The 26,003-nt window shown below is 44.1% G+C and overlaps 1 protein-coding gene across 1 annotated transcript; it reads right to left on the bottom strand.

Moving 5' to 3' along the window:
- notch1a (notch receptor 1a) lies at positions 1-24,353 on the bottom strand. Its single transcript, XM_007571524.2, has 34 exons — positions 24,086-24,353; positions 22,938-23,019; positions 15,640-15,902; positions 15,221-15,559; positions 13,507-13,629; positions 13,163-13,396; positions 12,917-13,072; positions 12,632-12,817; positions 12,245-12,358; positions 11,520-11,633; positions 10,633-10,866; positions 10,430-10,540; positions 8,887-9,079; positions 8,647-8,792; positions 8,422-8,535; positions 7,715-7,834; positions 7,456-7,608; positions 7,140-7,368; positions 6,845-7,046; positions 6,379-6,532; positions 6,082-6,266; positions 5,832-5,964; positions 5,477-5,734; positions 5,270-5,382; positions 4,593-5,164; positions 4,073-4,504; positions 3,835-3,980; positions 3,511-3,724; positions 3,343-3,427; positions 3,069-3,231; positions 2,658-2,956; positions 2,406-2,553; positions 2,203-2,300; positions 1-1,573 (listed from the first exon to the last, which is right to left on the bottom strand). The coding sequence occupies exons 1-34, from the start codon at positions 24,141-24,143 to the stop codon at positions 317-319; spliced, it is 7,428 nt and encodes a 2,475-aa protein (XP_007571586.1). The 5' UTR covers positions 24,144-24,353; the 3' UTR covers positions 1-316.
- Between the last annotated feature and the right edge of the window lie 1,650 nt (positions 24,354-26,003).

Raw genomic sequence — 26,003 nt, 5'->3', positions numbered from 1 at the left:
TTTGTTTGTGTAAAACTGTTGAAAAGCACAAAAATAAATCCAGTGAATATATCTACATGAAACAAATAAATAACCAGTGTTCATGTCAAGGAGGCTTTCTCTCTGATATGCACTCCTTTCTGACAGTTTTTAATGTTCTCATACTTAGAAAAAAAAAAAAAAAACATAAATATAAAATCTTTTCTTTCAGGTCAAAAAGCACATAAATAAATACAAAAATAACTAACTAAAACTTATCCTATTAGTTCAAAAACTGTTGAAAAATGTTTCTGACAGAATCTGTGTTTCTTTTTCTATTTGCTGTGCACGAAAGTCTCTATTTAAATTGGTCTGGAATTAGGTTCATTTGTGAGTGAATACTTGTTGGCGGACTAGAGATGCCCTCTGACCAGTCGGACAAGTTGGAATGTGGGGATGAGCTGGACCACTGGTCGGGGGATCCAGGGGAAGGGGTTAGGAATGGGTGGTCAGGCACCTGTAGCTGGTGGTTAGGTGTGTTGTCCATAGGTCCTGTATAGCTATGTTGGGAGGGAGGAGTTGGAAACTGGGTGCCGAGCATCGGCGTTTCCTGTGGCAGCACAGTGTGGATGGGAACCGAGCGGCCCGAGCCACCGTTTGGCTGCATGTCAGCGCCGTTCAGCTCAACGTTCGGGAAGCTCTGGTTCAGGCTTTGGCCGACGGTGGTGGAGTTGGAGTTCTGGTGCTGCAGCTGCCTGGAGCGAGGCTGCTGCATCATGTGCACGGTTGAGCCCAGGTGGCTGGTTGGCAAATTCTGGTAACCCATGATCTGGGACAAAGTGGCAGTACTGACACCGTGCAGGGCACCCATCATGTTGTGCGTAATCGGCGGCCCCTGGGTGAAGCTTCCCTGCTGGCTCACACCCGGGTGCATCCTGGTCAGCCAGTCGCACTGGCCTCCTCTGCTGCCGCCCACAGATGTTGTGCCCTGGCTACTGGGGCTGGACACAGGCAAGTGGGTGAGGCGGGGGGGATCAAATGACATGCAACTCATATCCTTGCCTATGCTAATCTGGCCTGTGTGGGAGTCCCCGTTGCCTTGTAGGTGATTTAAGGACATAGGCGGCGACTGCTGGAAAGGTGATGGCATAGGAGGAGAGGCCACGTCGGACAGGTAGCCATGGGGCGACTCAAGTGACTCAACAGGAGACAGAACAGCTGTTGTGTCTAATAAGTTACTCTTCCCATCCATTGCCTTCTTCTTCTTCACCCTTATATCCTTACCCCCATCCTTCCCTCCTTTCCCACCGGAGCTCGGCTTTCGAACTTTTTTCCCAGAGGGGGTCGGCTTGAGGTTGCTGAGATAGTCATTGGGGGAGCAGAGAGGTGGGGAGAGGGTAGAGGTGCTCAAGGTGGCGCTGTGCAGCCCAGGACTCCGAACCACGTTGTACTCGTCGAGCAGGCGGACTATGTCGTGATGCATGCGCTCCTGGGCGATGTCTCGAGGCAGTTGGTCGAGATGGTCAGTGATTTCGCGGTTGGCAAAGTGCTCCAGAAGAACTTTAGCCGTCTCATAACTGCCTTCGCGGGCTGCGAGAAACAGCGGTGTCTCCTCCTAAAAGTAACCAAAACACCAGAAACATCAGTTAGAAGCAATAAATAACACAAACAGATAGCACAGTGCCTCACAAGTGTTCATAGCCCTAAAACTTTTTTACATTTTGTTGTACTGTACAAATAAAATTATTTGCATTTTATTGGAATATTAAGGGGATGGATAAGTAGTGCCTAATTGGCAACTAATTGCCCCTGTATTTAGTTTCAACCATCTTGCTACCATCAACTATGATGACATTTCCTTTCTCTGATGAACAACCCAGCCACTATATTTCACCAAGGGACTGGTGTGCAAAGGCTGTGTGGCGCTGGTTTTCTGCTACTTTTAGCATTTCCCTTGCAAACCAGACACTTTCCTTTTTTTTCTTCTTTCAACAATCACCTTTTTTTTGAGACTCTTGCACACAAGTGAAATCAGGTTATATGAAGGGAGTTATTTGCATTAATTTTATTTAGGGCAATCAGAGTAAAGGGAGCTGAATGCAAATCAATGTAACCCTTTTCATGTTTTTATTTGTGAGAAAAAAAAAATTGAAGACCATGTAAAAATTTCCTTTCACTTCACTATGATGTGCTACCTGTACTAACGTCAAAGGGGTGCAAATAGTTTCCCTAGTTTGCCCGTACCTTGTTGTCCTGCATGTCTTTGTTGGCACCATTTTTCAGCAGCATCACAGCAGCCTCCACGTTGTTTACAGCGGCAGCCCAGTGCAAAGCAGATTTTCCTGCAAAGATTTTTACATTACAGTATTTTATCATAATAACTCCCAAACACAATGGGGCATGTATAAAGGTTTGTGCAGATTATGAGATGATAAAACTTTAGCTACCAGAATCATCAGTGGCGTTAGCATCGGCGTGACAGTTGATGAGTTCCTCGACCATGCCCTCAACAGCCAATCGCGCGGCCAGAATCAGAGGCGTTGTTCCGTCATGCATGCGGGCATCAAGATCGGTGGCTCGATTTCGGATTAAAATCTGCGCAGAGACAAATTTCTTTAGTTAAGGAATTTCAGCTGCTAGACTGTCAATTAAGTGAAAGCCCAAAGCTAGGCAGGGCTCTGGACGAATGAGCAAGCTACCTGAAAAACTCCCTGCGCATCCGCAGCCACGGCAGCGTGCAGCGGGGTGCGGCCCATGTTATCTTGTACGTTGGCGTCTGCGCTGGATTCCAGGAGGCGCTTGGCGGCATCTGAGCGGGCATAACGGGCGGCCAGGTGGAGGGCAGTCTCGCCCGTGCGATCGGTCTGGTTATGGAGGTTGGCTCCATGGTAAATGAAGTCTGTGATTATTTCTGCTGACGGATCCTCTTCCTCCTCACTGTTACCGTTGTCCAGTCCTCCACCGCTGCAGGAGGCGATCATCAGGGGTGTGAAACCGTCTAAAAATGAATGTAGGATTCGGCATTTGAGTAAAACGATGCAATACCCTGAAATTGTAGTATATTTACTCAAGTTGGTCATACTATGTATTTTTCACTTTTGCAAACATACCTGGTCCTCTGACATTGACATCCATGCAGTCATTCTCAATCTCTCCCTGAGGAGGTGTGGGTGCAATGGATGTTATCCGGAGGTCAGCTGCATCCAGGTGTTGCTGGGTCCATTTCCTCTGGTCTGTATGATCGCTTAAATCCAACATTGCCTGCTCCTCATACTGAGGAATGTAAAGATCATCGTAGGATTAATATCAACCGCAAGTGATTAAATGAAGAAAGTTTGTTTAGTAAATATAAAACTGCAAACACAAACTAACTGTTCATCTTACCCTGAAGTGCCTACAGTCTGGATCATCATCTCCCCATTCAGTTTGATTGTCATCTATAAGGTTGCTGTCTGAGTTCTTCATAGGTCTTTAAAATAAAAAAAAAAAGCGATTAGATCACCTCTAAATCAATATTGTGTTGAGATGCAACAAAATATGAAATCTACTTACTTCAGTCCAACAGAGTCCTCTCCCAATGGCTCCCTGCGTTTCTTTTTGCTGGGCTCTGATACGTTAAATCCCTCCGGCATCCAGAGCTGGCCATGCTCTCGACGCCGCTTCTGAACCACAATCACACCGAGGCATATGAAACCCGAAATGGCCAACACCAGTAATACCAAATACACGGGGAACAACTCTGTAGGGGGAGGAGTAGGTTTCACACCTAGAGAGATAGAAATAATTCAACATGTTGAACTTTGATTTAGTAGTCATTTTGTATATAATTACATATATTATTAAAAAAAATCTGAATCTGTAAGTATTAAGACATACTTGTTACAGCTTCAATATAGGGAACATTGAGGTTCCCACTGGTGGCCAGTGCTCCAAGAAAGGCAGCCACATCTGTTGCGCTCTGGAAGCATTCAGTAGACTGCTGGTAGCACTGACGATTGTCTATCTCCAGATATACAATCGATCTGTGAGCAGAAGTGGGTTGGAAAATTAGCACTCACTACTTTTTCAAAATCCTAACACATTCTAGTTTTTGTTAAAACCGTTGTCTTCCTACCCTTTGACTTGCACTGGATCCAGCTCTCTCCGTTTCCGCTGATTGACCATGGAGGACACACTTTCCTTCACCTGACCCAAAACATTGGATGGCATTGAAGGCCAGCCTTCCGCAGAGCGCTTCAGCACGTTGTGTTTCACCAGGTCTTGTTCATTGCCATAGTAAGGAAAGACCATTGGTTCTCCTTTTGCGTCACGGCGGAACACTACGTTGGTGTGGAGAACGTTGCTCAGCTCTCTGAGGAAGGATGAAGAGCGGTTCTTAAGCAGCTCTGGGGGAATATGGACAACCAGAACTAAATGTCCATCTGCTAGCTTCTCTGGCATGTTGTTAGCACAGTCCAAACCGTCCCACTCGCATTCTGCATTGTTGCAGCCTTGGTCACAATGACCATCAGCATAGTGATCCTTACAATACTGATCATAAAGAGGGCTGAAAAACACAGACAAAAAAATGTTAGATTTTTCACAGCCATTTTCTATGACTCATTCTCAAAAACAGTTTTTATTTTCAAACTTACTTGCACTGCCCTTCCTGTCCTTGACAATCAAAGCCATCATAGAGACACCCTGGGCTGTTACATTGGCCATCGCACTTGCCATTGTTGAAGTATCGCCAGCACTGCAGAGCAGCCGAGCAGTTTTGCCAGGGATCATCAAAATTGAGCGAGCAGTCACCTCCGTCCCAGCCACAGGCATGGTTGTTACACAGCGAGTCACAGATGTGGTTACCGGCCCACTCATCACACTGAGAAATCTCACAGCTCACTTCCACTTCTGGAGGCGGCGTGATGTCCCGGCCAAACCCCCCGACGAAGGAGTAGTCCAGTATGTGGCAAAGGAGGCCATTGAAGTTACTGGGACAACTGCACTGGAAAAAGGGAGCATCAGGGGTGATCTGGCAGGTGCCTCCATTGTAGCAGGGATTTGAGATGCAGAGGCTGTCAGTGGGAGTCAGACACTCGGGCCCGGTGAAGGTTGAGGGACACAAGCAACGTGGACCCAGGTGGCCGGACACACATGTACCACCATTCCTGCAACTCAGACTCCCACAGGAGCGAGAATCATACTCGCAAGAAGACCCAGTGAAGCCCTACAGGAAAATATTATAATATTAAGAATTTATTATTTGTATCACTGTCACTGGTTAGGATTTGTATAAGAAGCAACTGTAACTAGAAGTTCTAGCAGCACTTACAGGTGGACATTTACAGATAAATCCATGAGGCGTGTTACTGGCAACGGCACATGTTCCTCCGTTCCTGCAGGGCCTTCCCTTGCAGCCATCAAACACCTTGTCACAACGTTGTCCTGTAAAACAGAAACGTTAGAAGTTTGTCAGCTGTTCTTTTGGACATCTACACAATCAGTTTCCGATGATGCAAAAATCGATGCTCATCTGTACCTGTATATCCGGTTCTACATTCACAGCGGTAGCTGTTGGGAAGCTGGATGCAGTTGTACGACCCTCGGGGGTCACAAGGGTTAGACAGGCATTCATTGACGTCCCCCTCACAGCGTTCCCCTACATAACCAGGCGGGCACAAGCACTGGTAGCCTCCAATGCGATCTACACACTTTCCATTGTTGAAGCATTTGGGCTCATTCGTCAGTGGGTCGCTGGGAGGGTTGCAGTCATCCAAATTAATCTCACAGTGGACACCTGTAGATAGATGCATTGTTTTAGAAAATATATCTATTACACCTGTTAAGCCCTGGCATATCTGAAAAGCATTTGCATTTAATTTGCAGATGTGTACCTTGTGTCCCTCTAGGACAGGAGCATTTGTAGGTGTTAATGAGATCGATGCAGGTCCCTCCATTCTGGCAGGGTTGAGACTGACATTCATTGATTTCTTTTGAACAGTTCACACCGTGGTAACCAGGGACACACTGATAAAAATAAAAAAAAAGCAGAAGTACATTTGGTTATTTAAATCATTGAATACGGCACAATAAACCCTTGTAAGATTGCCAACACTTTATAGTGTTGTAAGGTATTTCCTTTACCTCACAACTGTAACCTCCAAGATAATCATTGCAGGTTGCTCCATTCTGGCAAGGATTAGGTGAACATTCATCCACCTGTTCCTGGCAGTAACTCCCAGTGTAGCCAGCCTGGCAGCGGCAGTAGTGTGTGTTTCCAGCATCCAGACACTGGCCCGAGTTCCTACACAGTTGAGACACATCCACACCTGGAACCAAGAAAAGTAGAAATGACTTAAGGAAATTGTCACTTACACCTGTGGCTTTAGACTTAATCAAGTAGAAGATTAAAGCGATGGCACATGATATGAATTATCATACCTTGCCGTTTGGCAGCGACTTCACATGACACACTGGGGATGTCGCAGTAGAGGCCAGTAAATTCAGTCTGACACTGGCAGGTATACGAGGCTCCCTGCTGCCAGCAAGAACCTCCATTTTTACAAGGGGAGGAGTCGCACCAGCGCACAAGACTCTGAAAAATGAAATGTATGTAAAATGCATTTTAGAAACTATTTAAATATAGACTGCAAGTATCAGAAATATCCAGAAGTTAATTTCTATAACACTGAATTGCTTTAGTTTTTGAATTGTGCATTGTTTTATACTTAAGCCTAATTTAATGCCTGAATATGTAATAGTTGTAATTATCAGAAGATTTACTTCAATTCACAGAGAACTTAGGAGCCAATGTTCATTGTCTTAACTTGCAATTTGAGTCCAGATCTAAGACTCAACTTGCCATTTCTGGTAAGTATCACACCGTCTTTGTAACATGTTAGCCTACCTGACAGTTGACTCCTGTGTAGCCATGAGGACAGGTGCACTTGTAAGTCCCATAACCATCAAGACAGGTGCCTCCATTGAGGCATGGTTTGGAGTCACACTCATTGATGTCGTACTGACAGTAGCTGCCAGTGAATCCAGTTAGACATAGACAGGTGAAGGTGTTAATCCCATCCACACAAGTTCCACCATTGAAGCAAGAGCTGCACAACAAGCGAGGAAAACCAATCAGATTATTGGTAAAACTACGTTTCCGTAGATTAAGATAGGTAGAATTACTCAATTAGGCACCCTACCTGTCGGTGCAGTCATTGGTGTTGATCTCACAATTGATGCCACTGAAGCCCGGTGGGCAGGTGCAGGTGTAGCTGTTTACACAGTCGGTGCAATTAGCCCCGTTTTTACAAGGGTTGCTCTCACACTCGTTTATGTCGTGCTCACACCGGCTGCCACGAAACCCGGGCAGGCAGGTACACGTAAACCTGTTGACACTATCGCGGCAAAGCCCTCCATTACTGCATGGATCTGAAATGCAGCAAAGTGGATGTTAGGCAAAGTTTTTACTTTTAAATCATAGAAGGGAACCTGCTATGCTCCAGGTCAGTAGCTTACTTGGTTTGCAGTCGTCAATATCCGTCTCACACCGTTGACCGGTATAACCTGGCTGGCACTTGCACTGAAAGCCACCCATGGTGTTGAGGCACACAGCACCGTTGCGGCAAGGGCTCTTCACGCATTCATTGATGTCAATTTCACAAGTCTGACCTTTTGTTAAAAAAACACATCAATGGGATATGCATAAGTAAAACGATGAACTGAGAGATAAACCAACAGCCACATACTATACGCACAAATGCTATTAGATGCAAACCTTGCCATCCTTCAGGGCAGATGCAAGAAAAGCTCTGATAGTCTTCAGCCTCCTTACATATTCCTCCATTTTTACATGGCCTGGGGCTGCAAGGGGCCTGCAGAGTCTCACAGTTTTCACCTGGAAACAAAACAAACATCACCATTAGCAATAGTTAACAATATGCAGCAAATACTTCAACCATACATCAATGTCTAATTCCAAATGGTAAAAAAAAACATGTTTTCTACATATCTTCCATGATCTGTAGAATTAAAAACATTAGTTTCTAAATTCCATTTTCCATTCCACTTCCTTATCCATTTCCATGACAACTTAGCCAAACAGGAAGGGCCTTCCTGTTTCCTGCTATTGTTTGATCTTAGACAGGAAACAGGACGTGGCAGAAGAGAGACCAAAGCTTGAAGTGCACGTTTGCTGCTGAAACTAGCTGCTTTGTTATTCCAAACCACATTCCCTGTGTTATCCCTGCCAAACAGACAAGCAGATCTTTCCACGTACAGACGCCAAAAACAGGCATCCCTGTTGTTAGCTGGTGTTTTCTTAGACAACACAGGATACGACAGGACAAAACCTCTGTGAGGAAGCTGAAAGACTATCTTTATGCTTTCAGACCTGCATGCAAAGCTGAGACAGCAATTCATGATGTTAAGAATCCAGGAAATAGTCTGACCCCAGAGTGAAAGATAAGCCCCTCTATGCCATACCAGTATAAGGCAGTAAACAGTTGCACTTGTATCCAGCCACATCATCAATGCAGGTTCCCTGGTTGAGGCAGGGATTGGAAGCACACTCATTGATGTTAGTTTGGCAGTTAGGTCCTACAGTGGCAGGATTGTAAAAAAAAAAAAGACATTTGGGTTAGATTTTCACCAGATTAGCAACCCCTTGCCACCAGTGAAAAGCAAGTGGAAAGAAAGGTTAAAACTGACCGGTGAAGCCAACTCTGCATGTGCAGTGGTACCCGCTGGTCATGTCCTTGCATATTCCTCCGTTCATGCAGGGGTTGGACTCGCACTCGTTGTTATTAATATTGCAGTTGTGGCCGCTCCAGCCCGAGTCGCAGGTACATTTATAGCTTCACAAGACATTAAATGAAAAGTAAGGATTTTCTTGCTTTCTCTTTGGTGTTATTGATTTTTTTTTTCTCTTAAAACTTCACATCCACTCACCCATTAATGAGGTCCTGACATCGGCCGTGGATGCAAGGGTTACTGGCGCACTCATTCACCTCTGACAAACAGGTGACATCATGGTAGCCCTCAGGGCAGATGCATGTGAAGCTGTTGACGCCATCGACGCACGTGCCACCATTTTGACAGGGGTTGATGACACAGTCGTCTATGTTGATGTTGCACATTGTGCCTGAAAAGCAAGACAGTGGGATTTGAAGACAGCATGACAAGTTTGGCTTTTGTGGGGTTCAACATGTTTCCTTTCTCTTTCTCTCAAAAAACCCTTTATTTATACACCAATTTGTATGGATCCATCTCAAAAATCCAACTAAAATATGTTAAATATATTTGGTTGAAACTTGACAAAATATCTAAATCCCCAAGCAAAGCACTCTCAAGGATCATTAAAGAAGGCAAGCAGCTGCTGTCTGGTGTGGTATCCTTTAAATCTTGCATAATATGCTCTCCATGGTACTCAGTGGTCAGTGCAGCTTTTGGATGACGGCGAAATAAAGTCTCCTTTTTGGCATTCAGTAAGCAGAAGCAACAGCAGCTCCAGTGTGTACCCAACCTCGTGGCCCCTGGAGGCCTTTTTTACTTCTACCCATTGATTAAATGGGGCCATGCTGAATAGGAAGAAGCTGGATCCGAAAGAGGGAGGTGCTGCCAAGAGAGTGGGAGTGTGCATGTGTGTGTATGTGGTGGGGGCAAGGCCACTCTCCCTATTCCCCCCCATTTCATGAAGAAATAACCTCAACCAGGACTGTTTACGAGGACAGAAGGCCATACCCATTTAAAACATGGCCAAGTAACAATTAACCACCCTCCTTCCCCACCACCACCTCTGATCTCCCACTCCTGCCCTACACACCCCTCCTACTTTGCTCTTCATCAATCAGGAGGGGAGGGCCCAACTGCCTGATATTTGGTCACAATAGACCTCTGTTCCTCTGTGTCTCAGTCCTGCTGTTCCCTCCACACTCACCCCATGAGTACAAAAAGATGGTGGAGAGGATTGGGAGGAGGCATGCACAGCAGCCTACACACACACACACACACACACCTACACACGCAGACACACACACACTTGTTACCTCCTTGTTGCTTCTTTTGTGAAATAATCACAAAGCAGCTACCAGCCAGAACCAGCTCTGGTGAGCAGCAAAAGGAATGAAGACAAGTCGCCTGCTTGCTTTGGTGAAACCTTATGGATAAATGACTGGAAATGCACTTTTACACTAACAAGCATCTGATATGTGATTAAAAGCCAGTCTCTTTTGTTTTTGTGGGATCACTTTACAGACTCTTTCCATGCTTAACATCACAGTCTTTTCAGAAGGCAAACAAAGTTAGAGCTTTGTGTGTATGGATCAGGTTCGGGGGGGTAGTCTTCCCTTTCTCTCTGGCTGTCTGTCCCACACAAGCAACCTGACACCATTGTTCCACAGCAGTGGACCCGGCAGCCACCTGTCGAACCTGCCCCTCCCAAAGCTCAGGGGACCCTGCCCCCTGCATCTGTGCACTCCATCCAGCCACTCACCTGTGTAACCCGGCTCACACGCACACTCGTAGCCATTGATCTTGTCAATGCACCTCCCGTAGTCGCAGGGCTGGCTCTTGCAGTCGTCCAGGTTCACCTCGCAGTTGGACCCTGGTATGTGACGAAACAAGTTGGAGAAGACATGAAAAACCTGCGGACATTTTCTCAGGAACAATATGAGAAGATTAGTCCGGTTTTCTCACCAGCAGTGCCTTTGGGGCAGGAACAGAAGTACGAGTTTTCCCTGTCCTGGCAAGTGCCTCCATTCTTACACGGCTGGCTGAGACACTCGTTGATGTTGGTTTCGCACAGGCGGCCGGTGTAGCCGGGGCGGCAGTAGCAGGTGAAGGAGGCCAGGCCATCTTCACATGTGCCATAGTGGCATGGATCAGAGTAGCACTCGTTGATGTCAATCTCACAGTGCTGCCCTGTGTAACCTGAAAGAGAAAAGTAAATTATTTTACCAAATAAAAGAATAGTTATAAATAATAATTAAAAAACATTTTATTTTTTCATTTTTATTTCTATAAATAAATGTTTTTTTTTGTATTTTCATTTTATATTATGTATTTTTAATAATATGCTAACATAAGAAATTATTTAACAAGTGCTGCCTCTGAAGAACACAAATGTATTTATCAACAAAACATATGAAATACTATACTATAAATTGCACCGACACTACGGTAAATGAACACTACTTTAAAAGAAAATTGCTAAACAATGTCGTAGTCTGTCTGTTTTCTATTACATTACATTTTCAACTTTTTTTAATTTGCCTTATCGAATTTTTTAGTTATAAAATATAACTCAAACAATTGAACAAGTGCTTCCCATATTTAGTTCTTTATTTGTTTATCTCAAGTTTTAAGCACAGACTAATATAAGAATTTGGGAAGTATTGTGAGTGCTTGATTTATTTCAACAGAACATATGCAATAATATAATGTAGAAATATTTATTTATTGGATTATGTTTTTACTTCAAACATCATGTAAAGATGTTATTTTGTAATTTTTCCAAGTAATTATTAAGTATTGCATTTATTTCAACAGGACACAATATGCCAGTTTCCGTCTGAAGAAAGTACCTTCGGCACAATCACACGTGTACTTATTGGGTCCATCAGTACATTTGGCTCCGTTCTTGCAGGGTGTGCTGGCACACTCGTCAATATCCACCTGACACAGATTTCCTGAAAATCCTGCAATTGTATTTAAAAAGACAGAATAATCAATGTTTGGTTTCAAAACTCAGTACAGGTGTGTAAAAATCAAGATAAATATATTTTTGCAATATTTTCAGCTAACAATAAAATATACACAAACGTAAAAAGCTTCACAGACAAGTTAATTTGCATTTGAAGTGGGTCTGCAGGAGGCTGAAAGTCTTTACAAACCATTCCACAATGCTAACTCCACTCTACCCCCTCCCCTTCCCAGCTTTTACTGTGCAGGGAAATCTTTAGTTTAAGTCACAGTACAATGGCCCCCAACTCACCAGCTCTAAACCAATCCCTGCCCCCCAAATTTTGGCGCTAAGCATTGCCCGCCAAATATGCTAATGCTCATGCAGCTTGGTCCACATTGTCCAGTCTCCCCACAAAGTATTCAGAGGAACCATTAGAAGAAGTAAATCATTAACATTCAGTCTGTGAGCAATGTGTGCTATACTCATTGACAGATTGGTTAATGATACCCTCTTTTATTACTCATTTTTCTCTGTAAAGGGTTTAAATCAGTTCAGTTTTAATTTCACATGCGTTCTAAAAGCCTTTTTGGACAATGTTACACAGATTCTCTTCTGTCATCTCACCTTTGGGACACTCGCAGTGGAATGAGTTGATCTTGTCTATGCATTTTCCATTGTTAAGACAAGGCTGGCTGGCACATTCATCCGTGTTAATGTGGCAAAACACACCCTCATATCCTGAAACCATAAAATAAGCTGTCAAACTTCCTTCCTTTGACAATCTCTAAAAACACGAAGAGAACAGTTATATAGTTTGGATATGTAATTTTGCTAACTAATATAGAACTGGATTTAACATTTTTGTTATCGTCAACACACCACAACAGAAAGTGTCACTTTCTAGACGCCTATTCATTTGTATGTCGAGTTCTGCTTCCTGATTTTAATTGTGTCACCTTTTCAACAATTTTAATGATCAACACAAGAAAAAGAAACTAAATGTTGTCTCACCTGGCATACAGATGCAGTGGAAACCTCCAATCTGGTCCAGACAGGTGGCATCATTTTGGCAGGGATTAGATATGCACTCGTTAATATCCATTTCACATCGAGGTCCCTCATACCCTTGAAGACACTTGCACTGGAAAGAGCCTAACGTGTTGAGGCAGCGACCACCATGCTCACAAGGGTTGGCACCTACAACATGCAACATACAAGAATTCATATACCCTGTGCTACCCCCGTGCAACAACAGAGAAAAAAATGTACGTTTGTGAAACTAGCTTTATAACTTACCGAGGGAGCATTCATCTATGTCCAGGTTGCAGGCTGATCCTGAGTAACCCGGGGGACAGGTGCATATCGCCTTGCCATTTACCGGGTTGGTGTCGCAATTAGAGCCCTTTTGACAAGGATTGCTGATGCAGGCATCATCAAGGTGGCACAGCAAACCTGTATGACCAAATGCACCACATTTAATCACTTTTTATCAAAGCTTGTTGTCAGAGTGAGTCCTGAAAGTAGGACTGGCGGTAGTCTCACCTGTGCGCCCATGTGGACACTCGCAGAAGAAGGAGGCCACGCGGTCGTGGCAGGTGGCGCCGTTGTAGCAGGCTGCGCTGGCGCAGTCGTCGATGTTCTCGCTGCAGTCGTCGCCCGTCCAGCCGTTGACGCACACACAGTGGTAGCTGCCGTGCGTGTCGTGGCATGTTCCTCCATTTTGGCATGCGTTGGGCATCATTTCACACTCATCCACGTTTTCAGTACAATACTGACCTGATTGGGTTATCAAAGCAGAGCATAAGAACTTTGTATGTTACAGTAGCTACTTCTATTTCAACTACAACGGTGAGCATTCAAAAAAATAACATGAAGAATGAGATAACCTGTGTAATGGGGTGGGCACTGGCAGTTGTAGGTGTTGACTCCATCCACACACACACCACCATTCTGACAGCTGTGTGCCGGGCAGTCATCGATGTTGTGCTCACAGTGCTGGCCTGTAAAGCCTGTAAAGATTGAGACACGACCAAAAGCGCTTAGACAAAGTGGAGTGTGGCGAAGACAGACTTGACCACTTAGATGTGGTTAATAATCACATCCTTATCACAGCATTCATAAAACGATAAGCTCTCCATACCCTCGTGGCACATTGTTTTAAAGCCTTCGAGTTGACAGTACAGCCTGTGTCCTCCTCAAACATCAAAGCCTCGAGTGAGTGTGTTACAGTCTGATTAACAATCAACTCACAGCTCTGCAGGTGCTCGTGCAGCTTCGCAATCTAAACGCATTCCAGCGCAGGCCCCCACAACGGGAGACGCACAGCACGGATTAAACTTTAACACACAACAACCCCTCAATATCCCTCATTCATCTGCTTATCTAAACAACGTGTCCTGTGCTGATCACCGGAAGACAATAAGATTTTAAAAAAGCTGAATGTTTCAAGGAGTGCACAAATCAAGTAAATGCAGCAAGAGAAAATTTCAACGTGGGTTGAGGGGCCGAGCTAACCAAACTGTAACAACACTAACCACAATGTTGTAACAGCTTTGAGCACCCAAACAATAAAGATGGCAGACAGATTGGTTTGAATGGGGTGAAAAACACGGTATTGTTTTCCGTATGTGACCTAATCAATGGGGTGTGTATATCTACAGGTAGTGTGATGTACTGCTTTGTGGGCTCGTTGCTCATTATCAGAAGGAAACGTCTGCATGACTATATCCTGCCAGTGGAGGCTGGCAGAAAGTGTGGTAACCCAAAGATTATGCACCCCTCCCAATAGATCTTATCACAACACATTGCTTTTCAGGTCAAATATTTTTTTTAAAGGAAAAACAAACATTCAAACTAAAACGCAAACCCAATGAGCTCTAACAGGACAGATAGACTCACTCGTAATGGTGGAACAATGGATGAAACAAAGCCATCTATAAGGTGACATTTAAACAGAATTTTTTCTTTTCACAAACAGAGAAATCATTTCACGAATTTTAAGCTTTATTTTAAAGCAGCCATAATCACTGCAGAATATTCCAGTGAAAGTTTCACAAGTACATTCGTTTTTAAGCTTGCCCAATTCCATTCCAAGGTGGTGGTACTGTCAAAAAACACTGAAATGTTTTCTTTTTATTTCATGGTTTTTGCAAATAGAAAGATATACTTTATAATTCTCCAATTTTAGTTTGTGTGTCAGGCTGGGTGTCAGAATTACAATTAGGTTTAGGGCTGGGACATGAAAGCAAAAACTGTTTCAGAAATGGCCTGAGACTAGCAGTCTGAGACACTTCTCTCATTAGCAACTATGGTTAGCCATGGTATTTTCACAGTGTATCTACATCTAGTCACATTTTTTATATCCAAAATGCTATATGATTTAAAAGTGATGGATTTTCTGACAGAGAGATGTTGGTTAACACAATCATTAGTTGACCCAAGAAATATTTCCTTCTTTACTTCCTCATAAAAGTAGATTTAACTTATTCAGAGTGAAATTATATCCATGCAATAACCGAATAATGGCTCACGAGACAACCTCCACTTTGACAAAAAAAAAAAATTTGGCATTTTAATGTTGCGAGACCTCAGTACACATACCTAGGAGGCAGCTACAGTCATACGTGGTTTCTCCCTTCTGGACACATGTGCCTCCGTTCTGGCATGGTGAGGGGCTGCAAGGGGAGTAAATGGTCTCACAGTGTTGACCAGTAAACTCCTGAGGACAGCGGCAGTGGTAAGAGCCAACTTCGTTGACGCAGAAGCCGCCATTGAGACATGGAGACGGATTGTGGGCACACTCGTTGACGTCCTGCTTGCAGGTTAGGCCTTGGAAGTTGGCGGGGCAGGTGCACTTGAACATGGAATCTAAAGCAGAGCACTGGCCGCCATTTGCACATGGATTGGAAGCACATGGGTTTGGAGTCTGGCAGGTTTTACCTGGGCAAACAAACGAAAGAGGTGAGTAAATCATGAGGGCTTAAAGTGAAATAGGATAGAAACTGATGCTAGCCACATACCTGACCATCCTGGTGGGCAGCGGCAGCGGAAGCTGCTGAGGCTGATGAGGTCACACGTTCCTCCATTGCGACAGGGGGAGCTCATGCAAGCATGGTTCCTGGGAGTCAGACACAGCCTATCGGTGAAACCCAGGCGGCACACGCAGTGGAAATCAAACGTGTTGCCATGGGAGACAGCGTGGCATTCGCCGCCGTTGCGGCAGGGGGACGGGCTGCAGGGGCTTGGGTATTGGCACCGATCCCCTACGTAGTCAGTGGAACACCTGTGAAAAGACAGGGAGGAGGCGGTGAAGATTATAAAACTGGGATCCTTTTCTGACAAAATCATGCGAATAAACATCCAAACAAAAGGAGATTTTCAGAAGGGTGGAAGTGGGGTGAGATGAAAGTTTTTCTCCCCAACCTAGACCGAACATGGACGACATGTTGTTCTAGTGTGTCTCTCCGGATTAGGCCCTCTCAGGACCTTGAAAACACATTCTACTGGTACAACAGACACCGCTAAATAGTCCAGCCATAACTGCTTGTTCCCATCTACCTTTTACCCCCACGCTGTCCAAATTCATCTCGAATGACTGTAGAGATCAAGGCGACTGTGCCGCCTATGCATGTCCCCCATGCAGCGCTGCATTCAGGCACTAAGCTCTCTAATATTTCCATCCGATCTAGTCACGAACAATTACTCCATCAGTCTCATGGCCCTCTCTATCAGATCGTTGGAATAATGACACCGAGGTCCCAGCAGTAATGAAAAATATTCACGCCTCTCGGCAGATCGCTAGAGACGGATTCCACAAATGAAAAGGCATCAAGCAGTTTATTAACTTTGATCTCACACTTACAAAATCCTCACATGTTTTACATGCCACTTGTGTGGACGTAAGGTCCCGTCTGTCACGTGAAGGAAAATTTAAGGTCAGCGAAAAAAAAACAAAAAACGTGTTTATGTTTGAATTGGAGCTTGTGCGACAGTGTGCACACGAGCGTGAGTGTTTATGTGTAAGAAAGGGCATCTGTTGGCCTCCGAGTATCTCCGCAGGGAGCAGGTGCGCATGTTAATGAAGGCAGCTGTTGGACAGGGTTCCTCCTCCTCCCATTTTCCTTTCTCCTCCTCCTCGTCCTCCTGTCCCCTTATCCCCCTCAGTGCCCCCCTCCTCCTGTCCTCTTCTCAGATGGGGGGGACTGAAAAGCCAACCTCGCCTCCAGGGACATAAAGGACCCATGTGAAGTCAGCTGTTGCAACTTCTGTTGCTTCAACTCCCTTAAACCACGCAATCCGGGCCTAATTCCTCTCTTGCCTACCTGTTCTCCTTTCATTTTACCCAACATCCTCTTTCCCTCTCGTTTGGTTACTACCTCAGCATCAACTTGCATCTTGACTTCTTTCCTGCAGGGATTCCTTTATAGGTCACAGCAGTTTGCTTTTACAACCCTTTCCTTATGTCACACAAGACTGCTAAAACTCTGATTGTTGACTTAGCGAGGTGAGACCAGTCGGGGGGGTTTAACAGTCCTACGTGCACAAACAGAGAGTCCAGACAGTTGCAATTGTCAGACCACTGTAAAGGTATTTGAGGCTGCTTTGAGGTTTCCTGCTTCTTTTTTTGTGTTTCACTATCAAAACATCCTGGATACTCAGGAGAGAAGTCGGCTGTTTTGGTGTAAGAATTCTCACTCAGCAGAATGCAGCAGACCTCCTTTAAAGCAGAATGTTTGCACTCCGGTTCTTTGCATCAGCACACACCAAATAGCTGTAACAGATCCTCTTTGTCGTGAAGTCACCCCATTCAGAGATAAAGATCCACCCACAGGCTGAGCAGACTAGCAGCACACACCATGGCAACAGGTCTCTCCCGACGATGCAATGTCCCCTCAGGCCGGAGCAGATGCTTCCCCGACCTCTGACCCTAAGCACTTTTGTGAGTGTGGGACGGCCTCTTTGCCTTCTCTCCCCTCTCTGCTCTTGTCCCACTGGGCCCGATCTGCCATCTGTCACTTCTGGGGGTGACTTTATCATACGACACAAAACCAGCCCGACTGTGCAGTGGAAAATGCCACTGCTGTGGAAAAAATGCACGAAGAGGTCGAGGGCAACATACAGTAAGCGTGCACGTGCGAACTTCCTGTACTTTTTCTCCTGCTGCTTATAAAGTATATCTTCAATCATCTCTCCAGTATTGAAGGGGCCCTGATGGGGTTTTTTTCTTTCTTTTTTTTAATGCAACTAATCATTAGCCAAAATCTGACCCCTGGGGTGCACATCTGTGTAAGACCAAGAAATTAATAATGTGGTTTGGCTATAGAAACGTAGAAATTAACTGATTATGGAAAACTTTGAACTCATTTAACTGGAGTATTTATTGCAAAATATTAAAACCAAAGAATGGGAAGCTGCATTAGAGATGTGACAAAAATTACACCATAAAACCTCAAACAGCCAACTCATATCATTCCACCCAGCTGTGGTCGAGAGTGTACGGACACACAGCAGCTTAGCATGAGGCTCCAGCTGCAAAATTACAGACAGCAGTGCCTTGCATGTGATAGTGAGAGGAGCTGAGAAAGTGAGTGTCCCTACGCTATAGGCTTGGTTTTAGAGCCACTACAGGAATAACAGCAAACTACAAATGGTATTTTCTTTTATGGTTTTTTTTTCAACAGAGACTTTCTGGTTTTATTTAGTTACCTAGAGAAGTGATACAATATATGTTGTAGGCAAACAGATTCTATTCAAAATACATATCTTCGCTGCAAATAAAAAAAAAACATATTTACACAATTTAGTCACTTAGCTGAATGTTGTGTAAGTGCAGTGAACCTTGTTTTTCTGACAGCACATTATTGACTTGGTTGTACCCTTTCACCAACCAAGTAAGCTACTGATCCATTGTTCACCAAGTTGAACATTGGATCATTTAATTTAAATTAAATTCTACATTTCATTAGCATATTTCAAATGGGGATACTTAAAAATGACTGCTTTAGTAAAACCCTGTCAGCTGACAAATAAGCTGTGAAGCTAATAACATTTACGTGCACAGTCAGCAGGTGATCAAGCAGGGATAATTTGAAAATAAAGTTCATTCTGTAGTGTTGGGTAATGAGTTTAACTTAAGGTGGCCCCTGTCCCAAACAAATTACATATAAGATTTTCCCAGCTCTGATGTAAGGGGAACAAAGAAATTCATTCTTGCTCAATCTATGTAGCAGTTCTCCTTTTACAATACATATGTAAAGTGGGACGTCTAGAATCAGAAGACAACATGCAATTTAAAGCTTTTTACAAATGTCTGTTTGCTAAGCTGACTTAACTCTTCTTCAACTTGTGAGTCGCCTTTATAAGCTTAAATTAAAGAAGGCACACTTCTATTAATGCCAAACAAATATACATTAATCTCAAAATGGTGATTAACGACTCAAAGTAAATCTTTTAAAGATCTTCCGGTAAACACAAAGAACTACTGATTAATAAGTAAAATAATCTCTGACTCCACTGAAGCAAAACTTAAAGAAAATAAAGGCGTGACCAAGGACTTGCTCAAGGTTGAGTGTATTTTGGAGGTGTCATTTCTACTTCTGACAGCCTCAGCTGGCGAATGTGAGCTTTCAGAGCCCACTTGAATGAAATAGCTTCTTATCTGTGTCTTCTGACAGCACCGCTTTGATTGCCCTGCTCTGAGGAAATCCAGAGCAGCCCACTTAAAAGCCACACCAACAATAAATATGGGAAACATTTCTCGTGTTAGATATTTCAGCGTAACAGAGACTGATTCTTTCTCCACAGGGTACCCCAAACCCTTCATTTCGTCTGCATTCGAGGGGTTCCTGGCATCCTGGGAATGGAACCGACCGAGGGAGTGGCAGGCTTGAAGCCTTAAACCCAATAAAAAACATCAGTCACCACACTTAACCCCGTCATGCACTCCCGTGCTACAAAGCTGAGCCTTCACAGAGACCTGCTTGGTAATCCTATAGGAGGACAAATGAAGAGCAGCATTCCTGGCGGAAGGGCAAATCGTCTCTTGAGCGGTGAGGGACTCATTCAAGGTGGTGTTCTTAAGTGAGATGTGCTATCGTTGATACACAGCACCAGCCAAAGTTGCCTAAGTTCATCACACTAACCCCACACAGTCTGGATGTTATTTCCTGCTTTCAAATGTATTTCTGTCAGAAGTGTTTAAAGCACCAAAACAGTCTCTTCCTCCTAAGCAGCGTAAATTACACGAATGTGAGTTTTGGGGTCATAACCCTTTCGACCTCTCCATGCCACTGTTACTGTCCCACCAATGGAAACTGAATTTGAGTCACAGAACGCTGTGCCCTTCATCTTGTGCTTTCACACAGCCTACAGAGGCAGTCAGCTACCAGGCACCATGAGAAACAGGAAGCCCCAGACCTTCAAATAACCTCTTGAATCTCAGAGTCACAACCTTGTGTTTCCCCCTCGCAGGCGTATGTTATAGCTGTTTCACTGTAGTTAAATCACACCAAGCTGTTTTTTTTTGTGCTATATAGAGAGCCATTGTTAGGTTTTAACCAACAGCTGAACATTTTGTTTTTGTTTAGTTAAAAACCCAAGAAACCTGTTTGTCAAGCGACAAACAATTTCTGCAAACAAAAAAAAAAGGAGGAACTATCCCCGTTAGAAAGTGCAGAGTCTGACAGTGGTGGAATTCATGATTTGTTGTGGTTGAGTCACATGTTTACTTTGCATCATATGACCCGGCCATGCCAAAAGAGCATTACGGTTTCCATTTGTGACTATGGCATTGCCAAATGCCTAGAAAACTTCAGCATCTTTGTCGCACAGAGGCAGGAAACAAGAGCACTTACAAACAAAAGCTGAACATGATCCGAATCAGACACATAAATATACAACCAAGCACTAAGCACAGTTTGGTTTAAGGAATGACGCATGTCCACAAAAAGAGAGAGATGCTATTTTTACAACTTGGACGTGAGGAAGACATCCTTATTTTTGTGGCTCTCAGAGGTATTCACAGAACAGCTACATTTAGATCTAGTAGCACACGGCGGCGCTCCATTTATGAGTTAGGAAACTTCTGAAGGAAATTAATTACTCTAGATTTTATTTAGGGGTAAAATAATTAAGTCAACCCAGAGTTTAAGTTAAGCTGACTAAATTTAAATGCGCACTATATGTTTGGAAACCATGTGTCCTTTTCTTTCTCCTTTGCCATTGGACACCTGCAAAAATAGAGGTCAAATAAAATAATCTTTGTTGGACTATCACTTAAAATCTCAGTGACTTTAAAATACAAAGAAGCTTGTGGATGTTATGTGGAAAAGATTAAAAAGACAATTTTAAAAACATATCTGACCATTTCCATTCTATTATCCACTACAAATCTTTCAACCGTGAGAACTGTGCTGGAGGAGGATTTAGATCTATCTCAGCACTCAAATCTGTGTCATCGAATGCTCACACGGAGCAGCAAAAACCACAAAATGCAACGGGTGTCTTACGTGTGTGTGTGCGTGTGTGTGTTGGTGGAATAGGTGGCATGAGGTGTTAAGTCATTTATAAACTTTTTTCTTCCATTTAGCCCCTTTTGTCGGTAACTTTTGACTTCAATGTGCGGACACGTCTCCGTTTCACTAACCACAGGTGGACTTTCCAACCAGGCCTTCCACACAGTATCTGGGTGAATCTGCCATCGCCGATGAGGCACCAGCGTTTGCGAGTGTGACTTGAAAGCAGTGACAACTTGGAAACCCCTTTGGTGCGTCGGTGCCGCGCTCTCGCCCATGATTCTCTAAGTGCATCCCAGGACTGATCGCTGCTTGGCTTTGTGTGGGGATGGATGATTAATGGAAGCAGCCAGGAAGGAGAGAGTGCTGGTTGGCGAAGTGATGCCATCATCCTGTCTGTTTTTAATTAGACCGAGCAGAGATGGTGGCCACAATAGGAGCTTTGTAGGAGTGGAGGGAGAGATTCGGTGTGCCAGGGAGTGAACACGTGCGGAGGTCTATGTGTGTGTGCGTGTGTGTGTGTGTGTGTGTGGGGAGCGTGCAGATTAGATGTTGTGAATTGGTGGCCCCAGGCTAGCAGTGCAGGCTCTTCAATAGCTCCCTGTTGTCCCCACAGAGCAGAGAAGTGCCCGCCGTGACCACATGCCCAGAGGGCAAATCGGGCCACCTCTGAGCTTCTTTCAAACTGTGCCACTGCTGGGAATCACAACGGAAATAAATCTTTTTTTTTTTTTAATGCACCTGTTCTGGCTACAAAAACTGCAAACTAACATCCTTCTTTACTTGTTTGTCACATAAAATCTCCAGGATTCAAACTTTGAGCTTTGACTGACTCAGTGACTGCAAAAGGATTATGTAGCCATGTTAGGTGTCACATCAGCAAACTAATAACACCAGCCCACAGTAAACAAACAGATCCCAATCTGCCACTATGCTCCGCTTCCCACTTGTTTGCCCTTAAATTTCTGCACTTTATTCCAATTAATCTCACTCTCTTGACATCCAATCCAATTACATTTCACAGCCATCTGGCTTTCAAATGGAGATCACAAGCACTGAGCTGGGGGGGTGGGGGAGGCTTTCGATTCAAAATGATGGAGACAAGCCTTTTTTGGGAAGGTTGGGGGGAGTGGGCAGCAGGAGTTCGGTGTGTGTTGAGGTGTCTGGGGTGGCTGTGGCATGATGGGAAGCCCCACTCAGATTAGTCACACAGCATTATTCTGACTGCGGGGACAATGGAGTGACGGGCGGCGGGCGAGCCCCAGCTGTCGCCCGTGAAAGAGCAGAACAACAAGATTTAGGGCTGGACGCGTCCTCTCACTCTGCTGCTGTGGGGGTCTTGCATTCATTAATGGGCTGCTGTGGAGGGGGGGAGGAGAGTGGTGGACTGGTTTTGTCCTTCCCATTCTGAACATTGTGGGTCTACGCTCTTTTGATTTCTTCACTTCTCCAAAGTTTTTCTCATTTTTTGAGAGAATGAGTGTGTGTAAGGGGCAGCGCAACAAAAAAGAAAAAAAAGAACTGGATGAGGAATACAGGAGTAGAGCGAAACTTCTGAGAAGAGCTTGTACGGTTGCTGGGCACAGCACCCGCTCAAAGGCTGGAATGGAAAGGGGGGAACCTGCGGCCCCTTTTCTTTCCAACTGAAATGCACTTTCAAGGACCACACAAATTTAAAGTAATACATACACAACAATAATAGCTATAGGTATGTTTTGGAGTGTAACATCTGGAACATCACTTTCTCTCTCTCTCTCTCTCTCTCTCTCTCTCTTTCTCTCTCTGGGAGTCTTTCCATCACTTACTTGCACTCTCCATCTCCATTTGAGGTGGCTTCACATCTTCCTCCATTTAGGCACGTCTCAGTAGGCAGGGAGCATTTTAAACCTGTAGAGTGCATGAACAAAAAAATGAAATCTGAGGCTTAAAGTAAACTCTAAATGCAAAAATCCGTAAAAACAAACAAACAAAAAAACAAAAAAAACAAGTAACTTTCTAAACATCTAAAGTCACATTTTTGCTGAAAATCCCAAATCACACTTGCGTCCCAGTGTATATTAATTGATTTATCACGAGAGTGTCCTTGGGGGATGCTTTGGGGGAGCCTGCTGTGGACACCGGTGAGGCCAGAGGAGCGCGTGGTGAGTGGTGCGTGGCTTTTGGGAGGGGGCGAGGTGGAAAGGTGGGAGGGGGAGGGGGTGGGGGCACGCTTTTTTGCGGGAGGAGGAGGAAGAGCGCGCGGCAGCTGCGGGGCTCAGATGCGCAACAAAAGAAATCAGAGTCCAGCACGAGCCATAAAACATTCTCCCCCGGCATTGTTTACCAGCAGACGGGATAACAGTCCCCCCCCGCCCCCCCCCCCCAGCAACCCCCACCACCCGGCACTCACAACACTCTCCCACACTTGCAGACAAAAGGTGCACCCCTTCTGCCCCCCCCTGCCTCGTAGCTCCTTTAGCGTCTACCCTCCGCTCTGCCAACCCCCCGCCCCCCACTCCAGCACACGCACCAACTTCTATCTTCTCTCATGTGGTTTATAACCAAGTCAAGCAGGTGTTAAGTTTTATTGGAACAGACGAAATAAAAATATTTTTAAAAGTTATGATGTGGCTGAATTAAACATCATAAAACTCATTCTGCACCAGTCTTCGCGGCGCACACGAACTTAATTGCTCTGATTCATTGGCGAAGACGGGGAAAGTCAGCAGCGACCGCAGCGCAGACTGCAGCAGCTTGCAAAGAACTTTTTTTCCCACGCTTAATACAATTATTATACCAAGGTAATGATTCTCGTTATTCGGCATGCAATAATCTAACAGTCTCATTTCCGGAATATAATAAACAGAAAAGCCTTATTTGGCAACTTATAACGCACTTCTAATCATTTTGTAACTTCCTCAGAGTCTCTCTGCTGAATCTAAACAGGATACGACTTTTATTTTTTAAAGCTTACCTTGTGAGAAGACGATTGCTTGAATTAGAAATGTCAGTTTCACTAAGAAATGATACATTCCTCCTCTTCAGCTTCACAAACGTGCAGGAGTCCCGCGTTGGGTTCGCATAGATCCGCAGTTTGGGGCTCCAGATGTTGCGTCAAAATGAATATCCTTAGTTTGAGACGGAAAGGTTAATCCCAGCAGGTAGAGTGAAAGTCTTCACCACAGCTCAGATCATAGGTGTTAACCGGCTGCACTCCGAGTTCTCAATGAAATCTACGAGCAACTTCACAAGTTCCTCCTACTCCTCCTCCTCCGCCCCTTCTAAATTCTCCTCCTCCTCCTCGTCCTGTGGCCAAATCAGAGCTGCCCCCTCCCCTCCACATGCTCCAGGAAACATGTCCCTCCGTGTACACAAACTGTTAATAATAGAAAGTTGTGTAAAATGGTAACTTTATGTTTATGAAGCTCTTAGAGGCATCTATAGAGGACTTTATTTTCACTAGTCATATATTACATTTGACTTGTACTTTTACACAGTCTATCAGATTGCAACCCCGATTTGCATTATTGGGATTTGATGAGACAAGGTCAACTCAAGGGGCACAAAGTTGTTTTTCCACTTTCACGCAATTGTGGATGTGGAAGAGAAAAACATGCAACCGCCTTTCTCAAAATTGTTTACAAAATTGATCTGAAAAGCGCAACGTGCTTTTGTGTTCACAGCCCAATTCACAAATCTGGCTTTTTGTGGAAGACTGGTGATATGAAAGTCATTGTTGAGAGAAATGAAACAAGAAGTCTTGCTTGGCACAAGCAATGTATAGGACACAACAAACATGTGACTAAAATAAAGGTGCTGGAAACACGGAAGGTGATTGGATTCAAAGTTAATAGGAAGATTGATGGAGCTAAATTCAGGAAAATCTTCTACAGGCTAAAAATAACTAGAGGCTGGGATGAAGATTAACCTACCAGTAGAACAACAATGTTAAACAACCAAACAGAGCCACAATGGAAAGTTTAGTTTAAAGCATTTTAAAAAATGGCCCAGTCAAAGTCCAAACCAAGATGCCAGGTGCCATGAGAATGTGCGGCGAGCAAGAGTTCATTTGCGAAGACGAATGGGCAAAAGGTTTAAAACAGACTGCAAAATGCATGGATGTTTTCTGTTTGTAATGTGACAATTTTACGGATGTTCTAGTCAGAAAAAAGTAATTTACATAACAAACTGTAAAATATGTCCACATCAAATCCCACAATATTCTTACTTTTGCTTACATTACTTGTATATTTTGAAATTTAATGACTTTGCTTGGTTAAAAGTGGCCATCTGCGCCTTTCTAACAGCTTTGTTGTACAATTGATACAGATCATATTGAATGCAAGTCTGTTGTTTGGTAGTAATCTTAAATCAGGCTGTTTATCAGACTTTCAGACTTTCCAAACATGAAGGCAGGAAATGTAATATATATATTCTATAATATGCAACAAAAACTCCAAAAACAAGATTTTAAATGTATTTTCTCATGCTTTTTCCTCCAGCCGAGGAAACTGCTCTAGAAAATAACTGTAGTTGACTCAGATCAATGTTGTCAGGGTTCAAACAAAGATCAAATGCATTACGTCAGTTTATAAATTGCCGCACTGACTCAGACTGGTTTCATTTCTCTGCTTCTTAAGACAGAAGATAAAAACAGGAAGTGACTTTCCCTATCAGAAACACCTGTTTCTGATTTCATGCTATAATATCTGATGCACTTGAAGATCAAAACATCCTGGTACCACTGATTGTAGGATAAAAAAAAACTCCCAACCAGAAGTGAAACAGCAAGAAATGCAATTTATAGCAGGTCTGTTTTGGTCAGGGTGCTGGGAGGGGGCAAAGCTGACTCAGCTAAATACATTATGTTTGTGGGTTTTAATTCTTTCACA

The sequence above is a fragment of the Poecilia formosa genome, unplaced genomic scaffold, assembly GCF_000485575.1.
Source record: "Poecilia formosa unplaced genomic scaffold, Poecilia_formosa-5.1.2 Scaffold282, whole genome shotgun sequence".
Taxonomy (NCBI): domain Eukaryota; kingdom Metazoa; phylum Chordata; class Actinopteri; order Cyprinodontiformes; family Poeciliidae; genus Poecilia; species Poecilia formosa.
Note: the sequence above shows the minus strand (reverse complement) of the source record. Positions and strands in the feature narration are given on the sequence as shown.

Coding starts and splice junctions, on each gene's coding strand:
- notch1a (XM_007571524.2), bottom strand. CDS start 24,143: ATGTATCATTTCTTAGTGAAACTGACATTTCTAATTCAAGCAATCGTC. Junction 8,793..8,886: donor TGTCAGGACCTCATTAATGG/GTGAGTGGATGT, acceptor TGTCTTGTGAAG/CTATAAATGTACCTGCGACT. Junction 1,574..2,202: donor AAGACATGCAGGACAACAAG/GTACGGGCAAAC, acceptor GGTTACTTTTAG/GAGGAGACACCGCTGTTTCT.